Below are 27,304 nucleotides of genomic sequence, written 5' to 3'. Positions count from 1 at the left end.
TTATCCTAACATCGTTAAGTATGTTGATTTTCTAATGATTTTATAGATAAAAAGATAATTTCAGCATTCTACATGCTAAAAATAAAAAAATATTAAAATTATATTTTTACTTATTATTTTCATATTGATCCAACACGTGGTGTCATGTATTATATTTTTCGTTAATTTATTTAATGATATTATGATAAATAAAACTATTTATTTTATTTTTAATTTTTTTTAAAAAATATATACATTTTTTAAATATAAAATTATGATACTAATAGGATATAAATATAATGAGTACTATATAATTAGCTGGTGTATTATCCATCCACGAGTGCATGGATCGAGCATGACGGACAAATGTGATGCTCGTTGGAGGCGGGCATCTAGAGAGAGAGAGAGAGAGAGAGCAGCTTGCCCCATCTACAGAGCGCCTACGATGACGCGGAAGCGTACCAGGCGAGGATGGTCGCCGTAGGCCCATATCACCGGGACAAACCAGGGCTTTACGTCACCGACGATGACAAACGGCGGCGGTGTGTCATGCGCACACTGGCAAAGGTGGATAGTTACGGTAATCAGAAGGGATGAGTTGGCTCGCAATCCAGAGATGTTAACATGTCTCGGTCGAGGTTTATGGAGATGCTGCTGCTCGATGGTTGCTTTCTATATGCTGCCGATGAGTGTGGCGAAGGCAGATCAGGTCCATGCGGCGGTGGAGGATCTAAGAGGAGAAGAAGAAGAAGAAGAAGAAGAAGAAGAAGAAGAAGAAGAAGAAGAAGAAGAGGAAGAAGAGGAAGAAGGAAAGAACCCTCTGGTCATTCCGACTCGGCAATGGAACCTCATCAAAATCGACCTGCTATCGTTCGAAAACCAAATCCCTTTCTTCATCATTCAGGATCTCTTCAGCCTGATGGAGATCGCTGACATCAGGCACACTTCTCCTGCTCATCAAGCATTCGAGCTCTTTGAGGAAGCTTCATCCGATTTCCCCTGGTGACGGTGATACTTACCTACATTTATTGAATCTCGTTCACTCTGCTTTGGCACCATCTCCTTGCTACAGAACCGCGGACGCAGATCCGAACTCAGACTTCGAACGCCGCATGGTTCCCTTGCGCATCCCCAACGCCACCCAACTCTGGCGTCCAGGAAGCTGCTTGCAGGCTCTGCAAGCATGTGCCCTGTTCCAGAACCTCATCGGCTTACCTACATCACGGCGTTCGCATCATTCATGGAATGCACCATGAATAGCGTGAGAGACGTGAGGCTGCTGCGTCTGTGCGGGGCGTCAGTGAACAACCCGAGCACCGACAAGGGCGTATCTGTCTTCTTCGACCGGATCGGCTGGCAGGCCACCGATTCTCTCGTCCCGGATTGCCTGTCTCCTCTGACGAGGCAGTCACAGACCATCACATCACGATCCCCGGTGGCGTAGATGGAATGCGCCATCTGAAGCGCCGCCACTTCTCAAACCCATGGGTGGCCCTTTTGGGTGGCAGTTGTCGGTCAACGAATAATTTTGACCATTGGTTTTTTCTAATCGACCGGTTCGAATTCTAGGCTCGATTCTGGTTTGATTCGAACCGACGTGGAGGCCGCTTGATGCGGAGGTGGCGTGTGCTTCCCATGGATCTGGAAAGAAATCTGAACCGTTATTGTTCGATCGGAACTTGTTCGACCGGAGCGGGCTCGGTTTATTGAGCCGGACTAAGCAGGCCGGTCGGCGGTCCAAATTCATGTCACTGTCAAATGATTATGTTATCATTTAACAGTGAAATTATAGATTTTATGTTAAATGATTGTAAAGTTATTTCTATTTCAAAGCAAATGGATGGATCATATGATTTAATATCGAATTAATTAATTAATTAATTAATTATTATTTAAAATGATATAAAGGAAAAAAAAAATTAAGACAAATGTCGTCCATTTCATTACAAAGCTAATGGGTTGCCCTAAGACGGATCGGAATTCCTTAACTGGGCACCCTCTCGCGGACACACGCTCGGAAGAGAACAAAGCGAGGAAGGAAATAAAAGAGGAAAAGAAAAGGCGGTGCGAGGTCTTCAAAGTCTCCTTTCTTTTGCGCTTGCGCACCTCTCTCTCTCTCTCCCTCCCTGTGTGTAAACCCCCATTACCGCCCCCTCTTCGTCCGGTTCTTCCTCTTCCTCTCTCTCTTCGCCTCTCCACTCTTTCTGGGTTCGAAGATGAGCGGCGGGGGCGCTAGGGTTTCGATCCCGGCGGGCGTGCGGCGGACGATCCAGAACATCAAGGAGATCGCCGGCAACCACAGCGACGAGGAGATCTATGCAATGCTCAAGGAGTGCGGAATGGATCCCAACGAGACCGCCCAGAAGCTGCTGCTCCAAGGTCCCGTTCCCCCTCCCTTCAATCTCCCCCCTCTCTTGATGCCTGCTGCGCTTTCCCCATCCGTGGGTTCCGTGCTCAGTTGTTGATTTCTGATGGGCGTCGGTTGTTTGGAGGTGCGGTGATGATTGTCATCTGGCGAATTGATTCGCAGTATTTGGGCTGTGGAGTTTCCTGAGGATCGACCCTTTCCCCACCTTTGGCGTTATCAACGCAACCGAGTGGATTTCTCGGGCAGGAGATTTGGGGGTTTTGACTCGCGAAATGCATTCGTATGATTCGTTGTTCTGAATTAGGTCGACGTTTGGTGATTGCCGTAGCTTGGTCGTCAAGCTGCATGCTGCTGGAATAAAAACGAGTATTTTCGATATAGAACACAGAGTTGTCTTTGATTGGCTCCGTATTTTCTGTTTAAATTATTCTTTGTGTTATAACATCGGACTGAAACTAACCGTGCTTATGATTGGTTCTTTTATCTGCATTATTTGGTGAAGAATTATTTTTTTCCTTGTGGTCTAGTGTGTGATTTAGTTGTATTTGTCGTGCACAACATGGAAAGTGACCACTGGTCTTCTTTGGTGGCGTATGGCTTAGTGATATATATGTGCTCTGCCACTATAATAGATCGTAGCTTAGGCTGTAATTGTACCTCGCTAAGGGAGTATTGCCGATATCTTGAACTGATTTACTTGGTGTCATGTTCTAAATTAATTCTGTTTTGGAAAGTCTAGTGGTAATACATAGTTGGCATTTTTACAATATTAGGTGATTAACAGAACCAAGAATGTAATTCTAGCAGCAACCATTCATGTTTCATATCATACATTTCTGCATACATTAAACTTAGGTAATCCATACATTTTTGCATAAAAATAATGGTCTTTTTCTTTCCCCATGTTATGCTCCTTTCTTTGTTTCTTAAGCAATAATGCATGCCCACATCAGTTGCATATTCTGTAAGTAATCACCTTTTTGGTGCGTATGTATACACCTGAATGCAAGAAGGTACTTGCTCATGTGCTGTTGGTCTGATTGTCTACTAGGTCATAATTTTATTGGCTGTTTTTCGCTTTACAGATCCCTTTCATGAGGTGAAAAGGAAGCGCGATAAGAGAAAGGAGGTAAATATGTTTCTCTGTTTTTTGCAATTTTTCGTTCTACTCCTGGCAGTACTCTTTATTTGTGCTAAGAAAGTTGTAAGTATACTGTGTTACCACCCTACTTTTTACATCTTGGCAACAAAGATATGCCAAAGTTGTAAGAATAAATTACGCCATTGCCATTTAGTTTAATAAACGTTTGATTGCTAGACATGCTGTTTTGCCATGTAGCCTGAACATTAGAAAACTAATGGGAACCTATATTGAGTCCCACGAAGATCCAGGTTCAACTCATATTAGATTATCTGAATTATATCTTCTTCTTCTTTTCTTTTCTAGCTTTATATGTTATTTTTGTGTGTTTTTTAATGAATTGAATTTTTTTCTCCCAAGTCCCTTTAGAGTTTGAATAGGAGTGCCATTGAAAGAACTCAAATGGCTGTTATTTAACTCTGGTAGGAGTCGTGCAGAAAAAAAGGTGCTAGTCAAAATCTTCTTCTTGTTCTCTGCTCGGTGAAACCATTTATGAAAAAGAGTTGAATACAAGTATGGCTGCAGTAGTTAGAAAGAGATGACTTGGCTATTACTTTCTTATATGATCATACAGTAAGGGCCTGAGTGTGGATGGTTTCAGATCTGGGCAAAATGTTCGAAATTGGACCATTTGTGGGCCAGTTTTAAGCTGATTTTAGACCTGAAATTTAAAACATGTCATTAGTTTTGGATGAAGCCTTATGGACTTTGGCCAAATTTGCTTGTCTTGACTAGTTGACAACCTGTTCTAACCTGCCAGAAGCATGATCATTCATGTAAATTATTGGATGAAGTCTGCATGCATGCTTCCCCCATATACCATTACTCATTCTAGCTCTTCTCTATTGTTACATCTCTTTCCCCTACAGACAACAAAGTTCTTTGTTCTTTTTCTTTAAACTCATAATGTTTGCTATTTCCTACAGACTGTGAGGGAGCCTGCTGATTCTAGGTGGAGGCCAGGACTGCAGGGACGAGGAGGTAGGGGAGGTCGAGGAAACTACCCACGATCTGTGCCTAGTGGTATGTGCTTTCTTTTTTAATATAATGCTCAAACTTGGCATAAGAGTAACGTGCTCTATGCAGTTATATGTTTTATGTGTTGGTCTTAAATTTATCTATGCATCTAATTGCATTTTAATGTGAGCAGTTGACTACATGTTAGTTTTGAGCTAACCACTTCGGGTTAGCATGTAATTTTGATACTGTTTATTCTATTCTTGTTGTGTCAAATGTCTCATTCGCATATTAATGACAATTTTGTAACTTATCCAATATCAGTTTCACTAATAGATATCTGTTTCCATGCCCATCTTCTGCAAATCAGCAATTCATCTTTTTATCATTTTATGAAATGGGAACTACATGTTCTGTCTTCATTTTATGTGCATATTTTACATTTTGTTATGTGAAACTTTGTAGCACATGTTTTGTTGTATTTCTTAGGTGTACCCTGTGATCCAAAAGTTCATGTATTGGTTATTGTTGCCATGTTTGCTACTTATTGGATGTTTATTAATGGTTATTGATGAAAAAAAATTTATTGCCTACAAGATGCTGCTGCTGGAAGAAATGTTACTTCAGGGAAGGATAATGGACTAAACCAAGGTACGGATAAAGCCAATACATCCTCTTCATCCACCATTCCTGACACAGAGAATAGGTCTGCAATTTCCATACCAAGGTACCTATTTTGTCTGTTAACTTTGGCTCTGAGTTAGAGCATACTGATTTTATTAAGCGTGGATGATGTATTCTTTTGCCAATGCTCATACGAAGGCATATATTAAGTTTTTTAGTACACTGGATCAATGTCTGATTAATTGTGTCCTTATTTGAGTTCTAATTTTTGTGGAACAAGTTTATGTTGCAGATTGATGAACATTTAAAATTAAATAAGTCAGTCTTTTTTACTCTCTGGTCAAGAACTCATGGGTGTATCATGATAGTTACGTAGATCATATTATTGTGCAGATGATGAGCTTTGACACCACCATAGGATAGATGCTCTGTGAACTTGGTTTTAAAGGTTTGAATTATTTGAACAACCTCTTTGCTTACCAGGGTAAGGTTTCATATATTGATCCTCGAAAATTCTCGAATGGTAGGATCCTTTTGCATTTGGCTGCCATTTTTGAACCATTTTCATCTGGATCAAAAAGGAAACTAGCGAAGATTTATGCATTGTTTAAAGCTGAAATTTGTGAGGTAATAGGAACAGCAACTTCTGTTCTACTAATGCATATATAAAGCAATGCTGAACTATTGTATTCCAGTTGATAATAAAGCACAAAACTGTTATTTGTTATTTACCCCCACAACTTGTACATATAATTGAATAACCATAGTTGATGTCTTAACAATGTATTGGGCGTGCCTTGAGTTTAATATACTGTTTGCTTGTTATACTATCTTTCTTTTCATTTTTTTGTATGATTTATCTGGTAGAACATATATACTTCTATTCTCTGTAATAGAATTTATTTTCTCCAACCAACTGTGCAACTTCTTTAACTGCATCTTGTGTATTGACCTAACTATATTTCATATTAATCGTTAATTTTCAGCTCCATTTCTGGTGTTGCCAGTGATCCCAGCAACATAAATCATCCAATGTTGTCTCAGGGGTCCAATGTATCCGATGTGAGTGGCATTGCCCAGTGGGATAAAAGTTCTGGGGCTGTAGCTACTAAGCCAGGGATTTCCGGGTCAGTTCTTAAAGATGTGAACCATGGTTTTGCATCTGGACGCCCAGATTCGGACCAATGTTCATCAGACAAGACAGCGGCACCTGTTCTGGAGATCTATGCTTCAGTCTCAGACCCTGTGCTAGTGCCATCTCTTGATACACACAAAGCTTGTGAGTTGGAGGCTGTTAAACAAGTAACAGGGATCCAGAGCTCCATTGTTGAGACTGCCACTAGTAGGGCTGCATCTAGGGATATATCTGGATATAAGTTATCATATATAAGTGGAAAAGGTTCTTCTGACAGTAGTGATGCCTTCATCCATGGAAAGATACAGATCAAACCACAAGGACCTGGAAAAAGTGAACTCTCAGAAAAATCTCATAGTAAATCTTCTTTTTCTGGGTCTATAGGCAGTAGACCATCCTCTAATTACAACAATCGTTCTCAACATCTTAGTGGTTCACAGAAAGGTAGACCTTAACATGTTCTTCATAGCAATTTTTTATATATGTACTGGGTCATGAGTGATTGGTTGATTATATACAGAGCTGTTATAGTGCTTTTCTTATCATGATCATTTACTACATACATTGGAAGTTTGAGAAGCAACATAAGATACTAAACCACATATTTTTTCTTTTTCACAATTATGAACTTAGCTGGAATTGTCTAAGTCATAAGGCACCTTTGCGTTATTTGTCCGCAAAGGGTCAACCCAGAAGCAACCTCGTACAAGTCTTGAAGGATCTACAAAAAGAAAGTTGATTAGTTCAAGCGAACGAGTGACGAACAAGTCTCGACGTCCCGCAAAAGAGGGTAGCTTTTACAAGCAATTCAGGAAGTATTTAGTGTGCAAAGAGAAAGAGAGGAAGGGAAAACAAGGACTTTATAAGGCAAATGAATAGTCGTAAATCCACAAACAATAGCTCACCGGTTGTCGAGCACATTGACAAGTACTCGTAGGCTTTACGTGCGAAGTTTTGAATCCAATCAACGCCCAACACTATCCCAAACCCCCATCTAGTCTTGTACGACTTGGGTGGTTTTTGGGTGTTGAGATGACTGATGTTTTGCACTGCACTGTAGTCTATAGAAAACAAGTCATGCCACATGAAAGCTGGGCCGTTTTGGGGCAGTTTTGTCCTTTCTGGTGAGCAGTCGCTCTATAGCTCTGCAAACTGCTCCTGCTTACAGGTTTTAAGCAAAACCACACAAAACAAGGCAAACACATTGCTAAATGAATGTACAAGCAAACACGCAATGAACGGTCCATTGATGAAGGTGTTGCGGGCGCGCGACCACCATCCGTGACACTATGGACTAATCAATTGGTTTAGTACTTTATGAAATATACGACATGTTCATTTCTTAGGAGATAAAGTAAACCTTTCATTTTGTTGTTCTTTAGTTTCTTATTCTTGGAGTTGAGATATTAAATTATATAATCAGATGCTATCAATATTTAATATGTTCATAGCAAGTTTGTTGGTTTCTAAACTAAGCTTTTTGGTACCAAATTAATTAGTTGATATTGATATCAATGTTCTATAGCAAGCTTCTGTGCATGATCAACTTCCTTGGACAGCATGATTTCTGTTGAGCCATATTCATGCATTTGTAATCCAATTAATGGTACTTGTCCATCTGAATGCCCATTTTTGACCATATACACAAACTGCCAAGAATGGCCCCTTCTTTGCCTAAAAAGGTGCTGCAATGCCCTAGTCAATCAAGTTGAAATATTCTTTAAATTTAGAAGTCATTGGTTGTCAAACATGAATGAGGGATGAATGCACGGTGGGTTAGATTGTGGTTCTCTGTTTTCTGGAGCTTTGAGTTGCTGTACCCCAAGTATTATGGTTATCACAGAATATTTGGGTTATTTTCCTTAAATATAAAGACTAAAGATCAAAATATCTGTAATTTGTTTGTTTACATTTCTCAAAGCTTTCGCTAGATCTTGTTTGCTCGAGTGCCATATTGCATTCTGAAATAGAAACTGAGATAAGCATCTCCATCAGTTGTTTATATCAGTTGTAATACACCAATTGTCTGCTTGTCACATACTGATTAGTACCTTAGCAAAAAGAATTCTAGAGATTGTTAACCACCAGGCTCTTATTTTGACCTTAAGCTGCATATGAAATATATAAGGTGATATCAAGTTAAGAGAAATGCTTCATGTCATGATCCAGGTCCCCAGTGGTGGTAATGGTGCACATCAACAAGTGCACTGCCCCAGCCTCACGATCATCTCTGTCCTGTGAGGTGCACCACATTTGCCAGTCCAGATTTAAATCATGACTTAGAGTCACGACGTGCGGCACTGGCTGCATGATGTTTGCCTTTGATGTTTACTATATAGACTTTTAACTTATATTGGCATTCTACCTTGGCAGACTAACAATCTTGTTGGTGCCTTGTAATAAACTACATTTCTAGTTGCATAAATGGATTTTATAAAGGAGTTGTCTGGAAATGCAAATCTTCAAAATGGTGAAATTTGTAGCTTTTATGTTCTGGAAGGCCACAAATGAATTTGTGTGATGAGGTAATGTTGTATCAATGCAAGTTATAAATGATGACTAAATTGACGAGGAATTTTTACTACCTAGACAAAAAGATCTTTTAAAAGATTATTTGAGAAAAATTTTGATTCCTAGAAAATGGCATGAAAAATGTATTTGGTTTTATGATTTAACATTTCTCTATTTGGTTAATGTTGAGGAGTTAAACTTAGAAGTCCTTTTTCTTGTCTTATTCTTGTGCTGATGAGTGACTTTAAGGGAAAAATGTAAGAGTTGATCACAATGGTAGTAAGTCGTAGCAATTCTGAGAATGAGAAGTGAGAATTTTATTTAATTTTTTTAGACAAAGTTCTAGAGGTATTAATTAAGGGTTGGTTGTACATTGCATATAGATTTTATCTTAAGTGCTGAAACTACACAATTTTAGGTTTGTTAAACTTAAAAGTTGGCTAAGTAGCACCCTTTTTTTTTTCTTATTCAGCACCTGTTCCTAATAAAGAGTGGAAACCAAAAACCATACAAGCGAATGCTGCTCAAGCATCTGAAATGACTGACACTTCTGATGTATTGGTGGTGGCTGAAGCTGTTGCTCAATCGATACCAGCAGCATGTTCTGTGACCACAGAGGAACCTGCTGTGAAGTTGGAAAAGAAGGTAAATGAACTGAAGCTAACAGAGAAACAACATGTCATTATTCCAAACCATCTTCAAGTGCCAGAGTCTGAAAGACATGGCTTGAGTTTTGGCAGCTTTGATGCCAATTTTGAGTTGAATATGGTTGTTGCAAATGGCCCTGCTAGAGTTGAAATTGATACACCATTTTCTGAGTCACCTGAGATTGAAGAAACTATCGAGAAGCCATCTTTAAGGTCAGATACGACATTTACATTCTGCTTTAACAATTACATTTGAAGATGTGGCGTTCTGCATATTTGGATATTTATTTTTTATGTTGGATCAGGAGATTATGATGCACAGATAATGAACTCATTTTGTATTTGATGAGATGTAATAACACTAAGAGAAGTAGATAACCATCAAATTTATTATGTACGGTGGAAAATGCACATTCATACTAACATCTGATTACAAAGCTTTGGAGCTTGAAAATGTTTTTTGCGATCATTTTTTAGCTGTTTCTTTCTATACTATCTTTCAGACATGCAGAAGCTTTGCAGAAGCTTTTTTAACTATGGTAGCATTTTTTGTTGAATGCTCCTCCTCTAAATGTACAATAATAAAGAGATCTGCTGGTAACAAGGCACTGTTATGATATTTGTGCATTAGGATTTTTTTTAAAATTTTTTATTCTTCTAACTTCTAAGAATACTAGTTTATTTTGCTAGTTGATGTATCTGTCGTTTATATTTAATAAAAAATATTTCACCATTATGATATTTATTACATTAGAAACTTCTCATATAGATGCTTCCAAGAAGGTTTTATTATTTGTTAGCTAGTATATATGTCACTGGTATTAAGAAAAAACTTATGGATTTAATTTGACAAATGACATGTAATGCACAGTGTCTTTTCCATCTTTAATCAAAAAAGAAATATCTGTAGGTATTGACGTCTACAATCATAATATCTTTGTTTTATTTGCTACTATTTTATATGATAGTATGAAGTTGTCTTTTAAAAAGTATCTAGGGAATTGATCTTTGGTTCAAGAACTAGAGAGCTCGATCTGGCATTAGAGGATCTTTGTTTCTCTGTTTTTCGTCATTCCTTTTTTCATTACTTCTACCTTTTTTTTCTGCTTAGGTTATATTGATTTTACTACCATATGCTGTCTCTTCTAACTATTTAGTTTTCTTTCTTTTTCACATGCAGCATTCATACTGCATCCTCAGCTGCTCAAGAAGCGGACTCTCCGGATCATCCTCAATCACCTGAACAGGTGCCAGATAGTTATTCAACTGAAGAAGCTGGTGTTTCTGCTAGTAAATCTGCTGCAGCGGAATATGACCAATCTAAACAAGCCAATGTGTCTCCAGAAGGCCCTCAGAATTTGGTCATTCAATCTGCACCATCATATCCATCACTAGGAATGACACCACAAGTTCTCGGAAGCCAATTTTCACCTTTTGAGAACTCGGAACCACAGGCTCGTGATAGCTCCCGTCTTCCAAACTTTCTGGTATGGTAACACTCATGAGTCATGACCTTTATATTCTTGCTACGCAGGTCATGCAGTGTTTCTCTACAACAATATCTTTTTCTTTATGTCAATGTTTTGATATTTGTCAATAGCATCATTGCTACTGAAACTAATCTGGTAGCAGCTAATGGTAATAGGATGTCTATGGAGGATCAGTTGTTGTCACTTTTTGAATTGGATTTCTATGGTACTAGGATATCTATAGTATTGGGTTGTACAGTCTGGTAGGTTCACTGTATCAAGCTATGGGCCCAATGTTGTTTTCTTTTCAAGCCAAAATTTTCCTTTTCGTGTCTCTCTCTCTCTCTCTCACACACACACACATACACACACACACAGAGACGCACTCTCTCTCTCTCTCTCTCTCTCTCTCTCTCTCTCATGCTTCCTCTTTCTCCCTCCCCCTTCTCTGCCTCGTCGTTCACTTGGTGTTGTTGTTGCCTCTATCTTGCCACATCACCATTGCTACATCCTTGTTCGGGTCATCACCTCCTCGTATTTATTCCTCAACAACCATCTTGCTCTCTTGCCTCTTGTAATCCACAACTTGCAATGGGTCCCTCTGATCACTATGGAGTCCAGTAGAATCTTGTTTAGATGGATAAAGGCTTTTGGGCCCATTTGGGATTGGAAGGGAGCTTAGATCCTCTACTTCTTTACAAGACTATGTGACAAGGGTAACATTCCCAAGTTGGGTATTTGGCTAAGGAAGAGGAAAAGATTTGGAATATATTTTGGAGTAGAATACTTTTTTGATCAACTGTTGGAATTTGGGTAGGTTTAGATAGAAGACATAAGTAGGAGGACATTTAAGTGTTACTTTTTTGATCAACTGTTGGAATCTAGGTAGGTTTAGATAGAAGACATAAGTAAGAGGACATTTTAGTGCCAAGAACCTGTATTTTTTATCTTGATATTTTTTTTTTACTTTTTCAATAATCTTTAGAACTGGTTTAGTTTATTAGTCTTGATCTCTTGAGGAATAGTTTACTTTTCCTTGAACCTGAGAAGTGTGCATTGTATATGAACGAGATTTATCAGTATGCATGATGTCAGTGCTTCCCTGTGTTGATGATTGAGTTGAGGATGCTGTGAGAAGATCTCAACAATTACGGTGTGTGGTTGGAGCTAGTTGAAAGGTTTGCAGAGGAAGATCATCAGAATCCCCTGCCACATACCAATCCCACATGTCAGGCCATCAATGTCCAAGTAAAACAAGTGGTGGCTCACAGAGTCAGGGAACCCATGTGGTTAGCATTTTGCTGATAGGTTGTTCAACAAGGCACATAACGCTGATGAGTTGCTTTCTTAATTCATGCAACCATAGGCACCATCTATTGATTTGAAGTTTAAAAATGAAACCACCCATGTTCTCATTAGTTATTGGCTTAGAAGATCAAGCATCAACTGCTTTATTTGCTAGAATGCTTTGAACTCCTGAATCTGTGTTGTCACTAATTTTAATGAAGCCAACCGAAAGCAAGAGCAAGGTAATGTATTATTTGAGGACCCTAGGTGAAAATCAGACAATTTATGGTCCTAGTCCATGAGGAAGACAAAATGATCAGGAAGTTGTTGGTGTTGGTCTAGAATTGCAACCACCAAAAGATTCAAACATCATACTATAAGCCATGTTGGAAAAGGATATCTATTCTCCACTGTACATTTCTCGACATATTTCAAAGGAAAACTTGTCTCTATGTACTTTACAGTGGTTCTGCTCACAATTTTATCAGTGATGTTGTCCAACAACTAAATTATGGCACAAGCCCATCAACTTTTTTGGAGTCTGCTTGGTGATGGAAGGTTGATGATCTGCTCTACCAGATATGTAAACATGCTCATTTGCCTCCAAGGTGAGAAGCACAAGGTCAACCTCCTTTGCCTGATGTCAGTGGAGTATCTTACTCTTGATATAAAATGGTTCAAAAAAGTAATACCCAATTTGATTTGACATTTCAACACACTGACAATCGAGTTCAAGCACAATAGTTGAGAAGTTGAAGCACCAGCAGATTGACCTACTTGCAAGATTAAAGAACCAAAGTCCTTTTATCATGCTTCATACAAGTTGCTTTATCTTGAGACAAGACTGATGTCAAAAGGCACTCGGAAGCAATGCCTCACTTGAGCACCTCTATGGGCCCTGGGTGAAGCACCTTCAACTGGCTATCTCCTAGGCGTGAGCCTTTGTTGAGGAGCACCTAGGTTGGCTGGGGCTACCCGAACCAAATTGGCCTCCTATCATTTTCCCCATTAGGGACTTGATCCAAACTGAATCCCATATCAAACTCTCTCGATTCAGTTCAGTTAACTAAACTGTGCAATGATCCCCCCTCCCCATTTATGCCTTGCTGGCACCTATGCACTTGGCCCTATTGTTTCTGCCACCAACATATGGCAACTCACTTTCCTCCATAGATTGTGTCTCCTCTCTCTTTCATATGTCCATTCTTTTCTCTCGCTTTCCTCATCTCTATGCTCCCTCTTTCTTTTCTCTTCTTTCATCTCTGTTCTCCCTTCCTCTCTTGTTCCCTTCCTTTTGTGTTCTACTATTTTGCCATGTTTGGGCCTTGCTTTTGTAATGTAAGCATTGTACATTGCTCAATCCAGGGCCTAATGCCTCAGGCAATAATGGACCTTGACGCTTTACAGCCCCTAGCCCCTAGCCCCTAGCCCCTAGATTTCTTGACAACACTAGGAAAAGTTAAACATGAGGGGGAATGAGTTGTTTTAATGTGCCTTGCATGATAAATCTTGTGTTCTTTCTCCACCTAAGCAGTGGAACCTAACCCATCCTCACACATCTTTCTAGTTGTCTCCCAGCCGTGGTGTTACCCAACCAGTGGGACCCAATCCCCACTTGTTTTTTCTATGCATCAACCAATCATGTTTGCAAGTCTGTCAGCTAGCAGTGATTGAGTGTGTTAGCATCCTTCAGCTTCTCATCATTGTCCCAGTCTCATGCAACTCACCATTACCGCATGCACCTTCTACATGGTGATTGTTGGCCACGCCAACATCCTCGGTTATCTCATTCTTATGCCTTGTATGATGCACAATCTAGATGTGACTTTCTCCACTCGTGACGAGGTCCCAACAGGACTCATTCTATTTTGATGGAGAAAGGACATGAGCCCCATTTGGATTGAGAAGATGGCCGATGCCTCCTCTTGTTTGTGAGACTAGGTGACTGGGGTACTAAGCCCAAATTAGTTTTTTGGTTAAGCAAGAAGAAATGACCTCAATTAATTTCTGGTATTATTTAATATGTGATGTCTAGATATGGTCTAGATGGGGGAATAATTCCTAATAATTGTTCATTTTTATTTATTCTATATGGATTTTCTGGAACAATACTAGTTTACATTGTTGATCTTAATCTTCTGGGGCTTCTACTTTTTGATTGGAGTACTAAGCACCAAAGACAGCTCTCTAACATTTTCTCATTTCTCTTCTAACTTAAGTTCCTGTACTTAGTTCACCTTAGCATATATTTGATTTTGGATGGGTTAAACTTACTTGGCCATCTGATATTCCATTTTGTAACAAGTTGAAATTTAACCAGAAAAATGTCTTAATATAGAACAACTAAAATTGAAATGTAAGTAGTAACCTTGCTTCTCGTTTTTGCTTAAACTAAAATCAGAATTGACACCGACCGGCCTTTGTTTCAGATGGCAGACCTGCTTCATCTTTTGTACGTTTTGGTTAGGATGTTGAGTTTCTGTTGTACAGGTGCATCAACCCTATGACCCATCCACAAGCTACTACACACCATTCTATCGACCTACTGCTGATGCTGATGGTCGAATCTCTCCATTTCTTGCATCCAGTGCCTCCTCCAGGTACAATGCGAACATTGCAGTCCTACCGGCTCAGACAGGCCAGACTTCTCAAGAGGTTTGCTTTTAACCTTTCGGCTTGATTAATCTTTTTGTTTTAAATATATAGAGATATATTTTTGGATTGTGTCATGCTAAATACAATCATCACACTCCAGCATTGGTGATTGTTTTCAGAAAATCATATGCTCTGCCAATTTTCCTTTCCACCGAACAGCTTGTAGTTGTAGACTTATTGTAAGATATTATTGGATCTAGAAATTTTTGTGATTGTATTATACAATAAGTTAAGCAAAACCTGTGTTTTTTACTACTCTCAGCAATTTACTTGTGATTATAGTCTTGTATCGAAATCTTCTTCTTCAAATTCTCAGTATCATGGTCTTCGCATTCTGGTTAAGATTCTGATGTTCATTTTTTCCCCGTCCAGAATACCAACTCCGCTGTGCTCTCTACAGTTGGCTCAACTCTTGCAACTCAAGCTGCAGGTGCTATGCAGGGTTCAGTTGCTATTCCTCAGCAACCAGTTCCTGTCTTCCGGCAACCTGCTGGTTTACATTTATCTCACTACCCTCCCAACTACATTCCATATAACCAATACTTTTCTCCATTTTATGTTCCTCCCCCTACCCTTCACCATTTCTTGAGCGGTGCCGCATTCCCTCAGCAACCTCCTACTGGCAGCATGTATCAGACTCCTGGAGCTGCAACTCCTGCCACTGCTGTCAAGTATTCTATTCCACAATACAAGGCTGGTGCTAACATTGGTAATTCTGCAATTGTTGGGTTGCCAACTGTTTATGGAACATATAGCTCGACTCCAGCTGGCTATACATCTGGTCCTGCTGCTAGCAGTGGAAACTCAACTGCCAATGAGGATCTTGGGTCTTCCCAATTTAAGGAGAACAGTGTTTATGTTCCAGGACAACAGGTATTATTTTTTCTTTTGATACAGATTTTTGTATGTGATGTTTGGTTCATGCTTAGTTATTGTGTTCTGCTGCTATTCTAGATGGATAAACCTCCAATTTAGAGTTACATAAAGATTACTAAAATTTATGATTTTCTTTGGAACCTTAGTTGTAGATCTTTTTGATGTTTCTGGTGCTTGATCTTAATCTCATTATAGAGTGATTGATTTTTGCTGCTTCACGTGAATTTTGCAAGCAGCTACGGATTTTTTTGCTCCTTTTAATGAAATTCCAGAAGGGCTTGGTGCTCCTTTGCTATTTCTCAGAGTCTTTGGAATTACGTGTTGCATCATTAGCTTAGGAATTGGCTAGAGAATGAGCAGTTATTAGCAGAATCATTTGACAAGTGAAGCTGACTGATTCAGTCTATTAATCAGGGAACTGATACCTTTTCTATGTTTAAGTTGGATAGCGTGATCCTGAAATCATATGTGACGTTTCGTAGGAACGAGTGCATAGAAGATGCTAGGAGTTGCAATGTGCTGAGTGTAAGCAAATTTTAAGCAGGGATTTTGTGTGGATGATGTTAACTGAAGCTTTTCTTTTGAGGCAAGGATAGGCAACATCTATGAGCTTATTTTATTAAGATTATGAAATAAGGAGTACAAATGAAGGTGAAAAAAAAGATGAGCAGTAGCAATTTTGAAGGAAGCTGCAGAAAGAGGGAGAGGGAGTGAGAGTCCTTAAGTCAACGTAAGAAAAAGCACATTATAGCAAATGGATAAATATGGTGCAAGCTTCTTCTTGGCTGTGTTTTGCTCCATAGTCACTAACTATGAAGGAATAAAATTTGATTATATTTCAAACAATTAGAGGATGAGATTAGCGTCGTGGTGTGGTTGCTCCTTCACGACCCAAGTGATCATGGTTTTGAGTCAATAAACTACCTCATTGTTTCCATGTGTAAGACCATGCACTTAGTAGACCTATTTGGAGTCATGGTGAGATTTCTCCTTTATGACCAAAATGTCAATTTTCAATTCAATAAACAAACTTTTTGTCTACATGAGTGAAACTATATTGATCGACACTCCATAGACCTGTACTGGCAGAGTCTGGTGCCACACCATCCTTTTTAATATTTTACACAACTGATCAATTTTTGAGGCATATTTCATCAGAATGGTATCTTACATTGCTAATGTCATTTTAGGTAGTTAATCCTGTGATTAGCACCTCCAACTTAAAGATTTTATCTAGTCATACTAATTGTCATTCGTATCCTCTGATCTAGATCCCTTGAATAAATGTGAGATTTTATCTGGTCATACTAATTGTACTGGGTATCCTCTTATCTACATTTCTTAAATAAACGTGACCAACTACCCTGGCAGTTTGATCACTATCACTATGTAATATGTATTTGTATCTACTTTTCTGTCATTTTCTGATTAAAAACCTGTTATAAGATGAGCCATCACTGATGACGAGTTGCTTAAAATGCTTGTTTCAAAATTTGACTAGTTCTTAGGTTCAACTGACGAAGTTTTTCGGCATTGGATGATCTTTTCATTTTCTTTTATTGATGCTATCGATGTTGGGTGACCAGGGCTCGAGTTATGAAAAGAGCCTGTTTGATTGCAGTGGTATTGCTGCATTGTCACTCCCTAGCCCTGATCGGCAGGGAGCCTTCTACACATGGTCACTTTTTTGTTTTTGTTTGGTGCTCTATGTTCCTGTGCAATGATTGTCGTTTCGCTCATACCAGTACGAAACAAGCACCACATACCGAACTGAGCGTTAATCGATATGTGGACCCACCCTAGTTCGGTCCGTCGTATAAAAGGGAAGTGGGAAACCCTAAATCCTACTTTCGTGCTACTTTCACTTCTCACACGATTGTTGCGAGCCTACGGCTTCTCAATGCCACGACCTCCGCTTGTCGTGTTCGACACTACACATCGCCACGTGACTGATGCTGTGATCAATGCTTCTCATGCAGGCGGCTACCGGCGACCTTCACTTGCCGTCGCCACGTCTCAGATATGTCTCTTCTCCCCTTCCTCTTCCTCTTTCCTTCTTCCTCCTTCGCCGCTTCCTCTTCTTCCCTCTTTCTTCCTCCTCCCTTCACCATCCCTTCCTCTTCTCCCTTTTTACTTTCTCTCCGAAACATTAGTATTTACCGGTGTACCTTGTCGGTACACCGGTACAGACCTGTACATACCAGTCCAACAAATCTCCGAGACAGGTCTGGTATCCAAAATGACGCCTGTGTATACCATACAGCACATGATGAAAATGAAAGTTTTAGATTCTAAAGGTGCTTAGTTCATAAGTTTCCTGTAATTCAATGCTGTTTTCCTTTACTAACTGAAATATATTGTTTTTTGGAATCTCTAAGATAATGATAGGCTGTCCAGGAGTTATTGTACTTAATAACTCATCAAGTAGCTAACGTGGAAGTTGGGCAGAGTTTGTGGATCCTTATTATCATTATGTGGGATGCGTTTTCTGCTCAGCTTGTGGTATTGATATATTTTGCCAAGGAAACCTGCTGCAGCAGTAATTAAAACAGTTGTCTTTTGCATTAACTTGTTGGCTCATTTGTGAAATTATCTGCAATAAATTCTCCATTACCCATGTTCACCTATGCCTTTATATTTCTTTTTGAATTATGTAATTTATGTTGGATAGTTACTGTTACAAGTTTTTATGATGATCTTCTTTGTGGTTATGTGCCATCTCGTTTCATTTTATATGCATCAATTCGTCTTTGTCGTATCTGAATCTCTGTTTTCCTAGCAGAGTGAAGGTTCAGCTGTCTGGATTCCAGCACCTGGACGGGATATATCTGCACTTCAAGCTAGCTCTTTCTACAGCATTCCTCCTCAGGGACAACACATGACTTTTGCAGCAGCGCAAGCTGGCCATGGTGCTTTCAGTGGAATTTACCCCCCAACACCAACTGTCGCAGCTTCTGTTCATCCATTACTCCAACAGTCCCAGACTGTAGCTGGAGCTGTCGAAATGTTGGGGCCCCCTGCTGGTGTTTATCAACAGCCACAACGTGCACAGATAAATTGGACCAATAACTATTGAAAGATGCCAAATCTAAGTTACAGAAGCCATAGCTCGGTGCTAAGGCGACGGTGGATTCTAATGAGAAGACATTTCAAATGCGGTGTAGAGTTGCCTGATTGGAAAGAGTGGATATATGATATCTAGAGGATGGCCATCCTGAACGGAAGGCTTCGGGAGTTGGAGTTGCTAGACTTTGATAGTTCAGGCTATACTTGTGACTGTTACTGACCAAATCTATGCTAGTTGTGTGGTCCCGCTCAAGTTCCTCGGCTTTAGTTGTTTGCTGCTCATTCTTTATCAATTGCTTGTTCTCACTTTCTAATCTGCTAAAGGTACTTCAGTCTGAGTTTCACTTCCACCATCACGCTGCCTTGCTTGTAAAGTAAATTTTGATAGTGAAAAATGTAGAACAAACAATAATATTTGGTGTAATTGAGATAGCAGCACGTCAATTTTTTGTTCGGTATCATTCATCACTGCATCACTAATGTCGCACATACCAAGCGCCTTCCGGATTCTTTACTCCTGAGATATGGTCCTCATGAGGCATTATGTCCCACCTTTTTCAGAAGGCATTATCTCTCATTTGTTCGACCGAATATAGCATACTCAAGAATAATCTTTGGTGTGGTTTCATTCTACCAAAGAACGCTGCTATGTTGCGCCGCAGGTGTATCAATGACAGTGGTTTGCATTCTTGACACTCTGTTTCAATTGCCTTGTTCTTCATATAATGCTTGATATGCTGTGCAACAGTATATGATTCACCTGTGTGGCATGTGTTTGACTTTGTTCATAATTCTTGCGAGGTTATTTATCCATTCAAGTTACAGTATAGCTGCCATGCTGTCACAATTCCTCTCTGTTTCAATTGCCTTGCTTTCCTTACAAACAGTATATTATTCGACTTTTATCATAAATCTGGTGACTTATTTTTATCCATTCAAGTTACGGTATAGTTGCTGCTAAGCTGTGAGACATGCTGACACATTCCAAGTTTCTTCATGGATAAAGAAAGAGTTGAAGCTGTGAGACATGCTGACACATTCCAAGCTTCTTCATGGATAAAGAAAGAGTTGAAGCTGTGAGACATGCTGAGACATTCCAAGTTTCTTCATGGATAAAGAAAGAGTTGAAGCTGTGAGACATGCTGACACATTCCAAGTTTCTTCATGGATAAAGAAAGAATCCAACTCCAATTTGGCATGGTGGACAAATCACCCATCCTTTTTGTTTTCCTGTGAAGTTATCAATGTTATGGCTGATACTAACCAGGAATTGCAGCTGGTTGTTTATTTCCTCTCTTATTTGCAATGGATTCTAAATAGGTTTCCTGCAGGAGTTCAACCGATGGGAGTTACATTGCCAGACGCATCTCGTGGTCTTCCGACATTGGAATCATTTAGTTGCGCAGTGCATGATGCAGGCAAACCCGGATTCACTAGCTTACTTGCCTATTTCTGCCTTCGACAAAGAATAACATTTCACTTCAAAAGAGTCATCATATGGTCCGTCACATAGCAATTGACCGAACGAAGGATCGATCCATGGTAAAACAAAACACCTTGACTTCCACACGGATAAGCTTTCTCTATTAGCATACATGACAGCAGAGTTGATTCGGAGTCAAGCATGTAAAAGTCAAGAAATAATAGCAGGTATTAATTTCGTTTATATTATTATTATTATTATTATTATTATTATTATTATTATTATTATTATTATTATTATTATTATTATTATTATTATTATATGCCATTAATCATCATTTACGATAGGCATTCGTTGTCTTCTTCTGCCACCACACTTCCCGGGGATGAGGAGGAGAAGCCGGTGGTTCTGTGGCCACGAGAAGAGGTCGTGGCGGTTGACACTCCATCGCCTATTCTCGTGTTCGCAAGCTTCTTCCCCGGCCTACAATTTAGCTCCGATGCTCCTCGCAAGAACAGGTCAAGCAACGATGCGTCTCTCCAGGCTGAACGTTTCTGACTTGGGCAGAGGATCTTGCCATTTAATTGGCCATCCACATATCATTTCCTTTCCCTTTTGATCCAAAGATTTCCGCGCACCTGTAGCTCTCAAGAGAATTCCTGGTATCTGTTCCTTCCTCTTGTTTGTAGTTTCATTGGATCTAATGCAGTCGACACTGGTAATCTAACGTGGAACCACTTCATCCTCATCGGTAGATCATCGTAAATGGCGACCCAAGGACTGAACCCTAGCAAGAACAACAGGAGGGAGAGATCACCAGAGGACGCCAAGAGTGCTGCCGCACTGGCCATCGACTCGCCCCGCCACGGCGACTCCCGGCCGATGCTCACCAAGCAAGCCAGCCAGAGAGCCAGCTGCCTGTGCTCGCCGACCACCCACGCCGGGTCCTTCCGCTGCAGGCTCCACCGGAACTCTCTCCATCACTCCAGCGGCTCCGTCGGCTCCGGCTTGTCTGAGCTTGCCGAGAAAATTAAGTTCCGGTAGGGACATGGCGGTGGCTCTCTTCCGTGTCTCCCATGGAGGACGCAAGCGCGCAAGCGTTGCTCATCTTCTTCATTAATCATCTCGGCGGAAACTGTTCTTTGTGCCTTTCCATGGAATTCTTGTTCTCTGTGTATATACATTGGATGACACTGTAATCTGTGGTGTATGTCTATGTAACTGATCTCGTTCTTTCTCTGTACAATCATGCTCTTCCTTCTCTGATGTTTCTTGCTGTCATCCACTGTTGCGAGTGAGGATTAAAGTGTCAGGACTCAGATTACAGCTTTAATGGTCTTATCTTCCATGAAGAAAAGAGCAGACAACATGGGAGCCACTGGTTGATCATTTAGCGCAGACAAGATGATGCAGATTTGTACGAGACGGCAGACAACCTCAACCAGAAGAATCACAATGGAAGTGGACTGCCGCCATGATCTCGATGAGGGAGGAGAGAGCGCCTTAGAGGGCAGCACATGCTCGACAGCGAGATCCCAACTTCAGAGCAGGAAGGGACGTGGAATATACTTTGTTAGTGGAGTGTGGGGGAGGCAACGGTAGGTGTTCACTGTGGAGGTATCTCCTTCTTCCACCTCTTTGTGGAGTAGCTCCCACCATGAGGCTTCAATCATGGAGCACCAAAGGCGAGAGTCGGGGTGGAGTGGGAGGCATCCTTTGGCATTTCAATGAGCTTATGATGCATCTCACTATGGAGTTTGTGCACAACAAAATACTCCATTTCAATCATAAGACATTGGCCACAAGATTCTTCTGCCTCTGCTGTTTCAAGGGAGTGATGATGCTGCCTGCTCTACTGAAAAGCTTGCCATGGTTTACCAGGTTAGCAGCCAAAAATTAGCCCATCCGTTTACCTAGATTAGAAGGGCTTCTCTCTCTCTCTCTCTCTCTCTCTCTCTCTGTGTCACCAACATAGTAACTAGATGCCATGTATGTTCTGAAAGAATATATATGTAGAGGAATCTCTTCTTTGGCAGCACTCCTTGGTCCTCATATCCCACCTACCTTAGCCTCTCTCTCTCTCTTTCCCTCAATGATATATTGATGTCTCATCTCAGTTGGAAGGAATCTATACAAGCTGGGGTTGTGACAAAGGGGTTTTCCTCCACTGCTAGCATCCCTAATGTTCTTGAGGTAAGCTTTTTAGGACACTTCAAAACAGAGACCCAAAATCCAGCCTCTCTCTCTGTCTCTCTCTATGTATGTGGATCCACCATCTATCTCTACTTGTTCATGATATATTGATATACTCGTCACTATTGAAAAGAATCTACATGCAAGTTGTGGTTTAGACCAAAGAAAATTTCTCCACCAGCAGATCACCTACTTCCCTTTACTTGAGGTGAGCTCCTTGGAAGACAAAACATGAATCCTATGATCTCCTCACCTCTCTCTAGAATGAGAAGCATGCCATGCTCATCTCTCTCTAGAAATTGTCTTTTTTGCCATCTTTCTTTTCGATTTGTTTCTTTTTCTACATTTCCTAATTGTTGTTACACAGTATTGGTGAGAGGCAATGAAGCCACAGGCTGTTGATATGCTGAGAATGAACATTTGCAGCATTTAAATGGTAGCTTTCCCATTCTTGCCATTGATATGTTGTTATTCTAACTATTTAGCAAAGAGCATATCTCCCTGTAGCAAACATTTCTTTTGTTATGATTCTTTTGAAACTGATTTGGTGCCTTTTCTGGATTAATCATTCAGTGAAGCATTCACCACTGAATTGATATTGTTTTAATGGATCAATCTGTGACAACCCTTTAAATATACCAGCTAGTGTGAAGACAATATAACTCATATGGTTATAACAGGTAAGTTGATATACGCTGATTTGGAAAATCTTAATGTTGTAATCCTTCACAAAAAGTGGATTATCATATACTTGATAAGTATCAGATTCTCAGGCGTAAGCAACTAATGATTCCTACTAAGTTTACCCAACATAATTTCTTCTTTATCCAACTCTTTTGAGGAAAAAAAGGGAAGAGAAAGAGATTATGTTAGTAGGCCTGTTTATTCAAAATCTTTTAATTAAGAAGCATATCATGCTTTTTTTATGAGAATTTAGTCTCACAAAATACATGTTATCATGAGCTTTTCTTCCCTTTCTTTTTTTTATGTGCTGAAATTATTATAAGTTGCTTTTGTTCAGTGGCTCAACTTTTATGGTTGGAGTTTGGTAAATGATAGCCTTTCATCATACATAGTTGCTTTAAGGCTTCTTTAGGTAATATATACATATATCCTTAATCTTTTTGGTAGGCCCTGCAATCCTTTGTAAGATCAGTGTTATGGGGATCCTGAGGTCTCAAAAACATCTTCAGATGATATCTCCCTACTAAGTTCTATACTGGTGTTTAGCATGCTGGACTCTGCCACTGAATTGGCTAATTTGTTTGGCCACCAGCCACTTGCTCATCACCAACTTACCTCTTCATGTCCCCTTGGTGGAGGTGACATGAATCTTGTTGCTTTAGCAGATTTCCTGTTCATGTAGAAAGCAGTGCCAAGGAACTTCCAACTGTAGCATAGTTCTATGTTTTGCCAAGCTATTATGCTAAGCTCTGTTCATAGTGATTTAGAAGTTAAAGATACCATTTCCTCATTACCAAGTGAAGGCCCAAGCAGAGCCAGTATACTAACCACAGAGAACACAAGTTTCATTTTCCAAAGTGCATTGAATATATTGCACCTTATATACAAAAAGACTTGATATTTTAAGCCAAAATAAGATGTAGGAAAACTCTGTTGCTTGCTATCAGATACTGAGATTTCAAGTTTGTTCTGTGCATGCTGATCAAACAACTTTAGCGATTAGTCTTTAGCTGTGACCTGAAATTTTCATCTCATACAGGCTGAGGTTCAAGGATGACAGAATCACTGATCTGTAGTGGAAGATCTCATGTCATTTGTGGAAGGGAAGAACCACAGCAGTAAGGATGAAGTACATGAAACTTGGAATAAAGCCAGACACTTTCTACACAGGGGAAGCTACAAGGTATGTATTTGTTTCAGACCAAAGATTAACAAAATAGGAGATCAGACAGTTGTTCTAAATGAAAAATAGGAAGACAGATTGAGATTCATGCGGAGCAGTGGATCATATAAATCAAGATTTTTCTTCAGGAAAAGTTTAATCTGAATTGGCTTGTTGTCATTGTTCATGGATTGTTCTCATCAAGTTCTTAACTTTGTTGCAGATCAGTGCTATCAGATGTTCCAACTGATCTCATCATTCATGTTAATAGCACCAAATACCTCTTGCATAAGGTCCAGTCCCAATCTCTCCTCTCTCTCTCTCTCTCTCTCTCTCTCTCTCTCTCTCTCTCTCTCTCTCTCTCTCTCTCAAATACACAAAAATACTTTGGATATGTATATATATATATATATATATATATACCCAAAGAAATCTATATGCATATATATATACTCAAAAAAATATATACCATGGTAAATAAGAGTTTGTATGATGCATAATTCTGGCAATCAATCAGGTAATACTATAAAGCAGGCACCTAATTCCTGTAATTATACTTTGCAATTCATGGTCTAAAAAACATAAATGTATACATACATGCATACTATGAATGGCTTACCTGCTAATCAAATGACAGAGTGAGTTGGATTTCTTTTACTGATTTCCATTGAGATAGAATGTGCAGCAGATCAAAGTAGGCCATTTAGGAGGAAGAAACTGAAAGCTTCTCCATTAATTCAAGTTATTTGTGTGTTTGATCATGACTTTTATCCTAGTTTTCCATATCAATTTAAGCTACAATTGGAGTCCTGAAACTATCTTCATGTTCCAATTTGTTCAAAGCTTTTGATTTCAGCGCATTTTGACTGCAGTTTCCACTTCTGCCGAAGTGCGGTTTCATCCAACGCCTCTGCTCCGACACCGACACCGACGCCGGCCAAGCAATCCCGGTGGCTCTTCATGATGTTCCGGGAGGGGAAGAAGCCTTTGAGCTCTGTGCCAAGTTCTGCTACGGCATCACCATCAACCTCAGCGCCCACAACTTTGTGGCAGCACTATCTGCAGCAAAATTCCTGCGCATGACCGAGTCGGTGGCCAAAGGAAACTTCATCGCCAAGCTCGAGTACTTCTTCGAGTCATGCGTCCTCCAAGGCTGGAAGGACTCGATCATGGTGCTCCAGTCCATGTGGAGACAGTCCGGGTGGTCGGATGAACACAGGATCGTGCAGCCATGCATGGATTCCGTCATCGAGAAGATCCTCATCCATCCATCGCAGGTTCTTATGCAGCAACAAAGAGGTTTGTCTTAATCGAAGCTTATCTTAGATGATCATGGTGTTGATCTCCAGGTTACATGGTCCTACACCTACACGAGGCCAGGCTACAAGAAGCAGCGACATGGCGTCCCCAAGGACTGGTGGACCGAGGACGTTTCCGATCTCGACCTCGATCTCTTTCGATCCATCATCTCCACCGTCAGATCCACCAAGAAGCTCCCTTCGGCTCTCGTCGGCGAAGCCCTCCATGTCTATGCCTGCAGACACATACCGAGCCCACTGGACTTCCAAGCTCAGAGCTCTGTCGCACGAACTGACGAAGCCCCGAGCAAGCACCGACGAGTGCTCGAGGCCATCGTGAGCATGATCCCGACCGAAACAGCATCTGTCTCCGGCAGCTTCTTGCTGAGGCTTCTTAAGCTTACAATCTACGTCGGAGCCTCTCCGTCTACCAAAGCCGAGCTCGTGAGACGATCAGGTCGCCAACTGGATGAAGTCACTGCAAGCGATCTGCTTCTTCCGGCGGGCACAAACGCCCAGTCTCATGACACCGGCATGGTGAAGGCAATCCTGGAGAGCTTCCTGCTGCAACTCCGCCGACCGATGCCCCGAGAGGAGACCGAAAGGATGACCATGTCCGTGACCAAGGTGGGGAGGACCTACGACTCCTACCTGCGGATCATTGCAAGCGATGGTGGTTTACCGGCGTCGGAGTTCATCAAGCTCGCAGAGTCCCTGCCTCAAGTGTCAAGAGAGCAACATGATGGGCTCTATGAAGCCATTGATACCTACCTAAAGGTAAGACACGAACTGTGCATTACCAACTACGACCTCACGGTAGCCTTAAATCTCGTGAACTCCCAACTGTCGAACGACGTAGGAGCACCCGGAGTTGAGCAAGGCAGAGAGGAAGAGACTCTGCAGAATGATCGACTGCCGGAAACTTTCGCCGGAAGCACTTGCAGATGCTATAGCCAACGACCAGCTGCCACTGCGCACAATCGTGCAGCTTCTGTTCGTCGAGCAAGAGAGGGTTGGAGGAGGCGGTGGTGGCCAACACGCTCCTGTCATCTCATCCAAGAACGAGATTTCAGTGGCCAAGAGAGCTCAAGACGAGGTCACAAGCTCCAGAAATGGACCGGAGGGTGGACACAGAGCCGAGAAAACGAAGGTGGTGCCATCACCATCCGAATCCAAGATAGCAGAGGAGGAGAGGAAGGTGAAGGCTGGAGGACTCGCCACCAAGCACAAGACCAAGTGAACCGAGTCAAGTCAAAGTCAAAATGGATGAGGAATATGGTGACTGACATGCTACGATCAGTTGATGATGTTTGAAATGGCATGACAATGTGAGTTTTATCATCCTCCTTCTGAAGGATAATGTTTGCTTGCAGAGGTAACACAGCAGCCGCCTCCAAAATCCATGTCATGATTCATGAATAAATAGTACCATTAATTCTTTCTCATGAGCATGGAGGATGAAATAATGATCACTTGAAGAACAATATTATTTTAAAAAATAAAAAAATATTTATTAGCTCTTATATTGATTTTTTTTTATCACATATATAATAAATAATACACTAATCAACTCGAATATTTTTATAAAAATAAAAATATTTTTTATGAGAGATAAACGATATAAATCAGCCCTTTTAAAAATATATTAGTCAAATAATTTATATTTTATATTATCAAGATTGATATCATTTACATATTACAAAATAATTTATATTTGATATTAATATATAACGATATAAATAATTTTGCTTATTTGAAACTTAATGACCCAACTAGAACGCGCCTAACGACCTCCGACGATCTTGTTAGCGTCGACAAGCGGGGGGGCG

At 40.4% G+C, this 27,304-nt stretch overlaps 2 protein-coding genes across 11 annotated transcripts; both read left to right on the top strand.

The window, feature by feature from the left end:
* The first annotated feature begins 1,973 nt into the window (after window positions 1-1,973).
* LOC135621259 (GBF-interacting protein 1-like) lies at window positions 1,974-19,176 on the top strand. 2 transcript variants are annotated; one of them, XM_065123432.1, is made up of 10 exons: window positions 1,974-2,358; window positions 3,433-3,476; window positions 4,415-4,511; window positions 5,043-5,172; window positions 6,056-6,648; window positions 9,188-9,575; window positions 10,543-10,849; window positions 14,609-14,773; window positions 15,146-15,646; window positions 18,432-19,176. In XM_065123432.1, exons 1-10 carry the CDS (start codon window positions 2,196-2,198, stop codon window positions 18,723-18,725), a joined length of 2,682 nt encoding a protein of 893 aa, XP_064979504.1. In that variant the 5' UTR covers window positions 1,974-2,195; the 3' UTR covers window positions 18,726-19,176. The 2 variants fall into 2 exon arrangements, with proteins under 2 accessions (XP_064979504.1, XP_064979503.1); XM_065123431.1 differs by having other exon boundaries at window positions 18,429-19,176.
* Window positions 19,177-20,523: 1,347 nt separating this feature from the next.
* On the top strand, window positions 20,524-26,920 carry LOC103977958 (BTB/POZ domain-containing protein At5g47800). Of its 9 annotated transcripts, XM_065123424.1 has the most exons (10): window positions 20,524-20,800; window positions 20,894-22,019; window positions 22,256-22,331; window positions 22,465-22,539; window positions 22,699-22,767; window positions 24,055-24,198; window positions 24,401-24,470; window positions 25,050-25,454; window positions 25,527-26,252; window positions 26,335-26,920. In XM_065123424.1, the coding sequence occupies exons 6-10, from the start codon at window positions 24,140-24,142 to the stop codon at window positions 26,713-26,715; spliced, it is 1,641 nt and encodes a 546-aa protein (XP_064979496.1). In that variant the 5' UTR covers window positions 20,524-20,800; window positions 20,894-22,019; window positions 22,256-22,331; window positions 22,465-22,539; window positions 22,699-22,767; window positions 24,055-24,139; the 3' UTR covers window positions 26,716-26,920. The 9 variants fall into 9 exon arrangements, with proteins under 9 accessions (XP_064979496.1, XP_064979495.1, XP_064979498.1 ...); XM_065123423.1 differs by lacking the exon at window positions 22,465-22,539; XM_065123426.1 differs by lacking the exon at window positions 22,699-22,767.
* Window positions 26,921-27,304: the final 384 nt, after the last annotated feature.

Source organism: Musa acuminata, chromosome BXJ1-3 (genome assembly GCF_036884655.1).
Source record: "Musa acuminata AAA Group cultivar baxijiao chromosome BXJ1-3, Cavendish_Baxijiao_AAA, whole genome shotgun sequence".
Classification (NCBI taxonomy): domain Eukaryota; kingdom Viridiplantae; phylum Streptophyta; class Magnoliopsida; order Zingiberales; family Musaceae; genus Musa; species Musa acuminata.
Note: the sequence above shows the minus strand (reverse complement) of the source record. Positions and strands in the feature narration are given on the sequence as shown.

What these genes read in the sequence shown, in the direction of transcription:
- LOC135621259 (XM_065123431.1), top strand. Translation starts at nt 2,196, where the DNA reads ATGAGCGGCGGGGGCGCTAGGGTTTCGATCCCGGCGGGCGTGCGGCGG. An exon ending in TCTGCAATTTCCATACCAAG is followed by an intron (nt 5,173 to 6,055) that starts GTACCTATTTTG and finishes GTTAATTTTCAG; the next exon opens with CTCCATTTCTGGTGTTGCCA. An exon ending in TTTATGTTCCAGGACAACAG is followed by an intron (nt 15,647 to 18,428) that starts GTATTATTTTTT and finishes CTGTTTTCCTAG; the next exon opens with CAGAGTGAAGGTTCAGCTGT.
- LOC103977958 (XM_065123428.1), top strand. Translation starts at nt 24,140, where the DNA reads ATGAAGTACATGAAACTTGGAATAAAGCCAGACACTTTCTACACAGGG. An exon ending in TACACAGGGGAAGCTACAAG is followed by an intron (nt 24,199 to 24,400) that starts GTATGTATTTGT and finishes ACTTTGTTGCAG; the next exon opens with ATCAGTGCTATCAGATGTTC. An exon ending in CCATTGATACCTACCTAAAG is followed by an intron (nt 26,253 to 26,334) that starts GTAAGACACGAA and finishes CGAACGACGTAG; the next exon opens with GAGCACCCGGAGTTGAGCAA.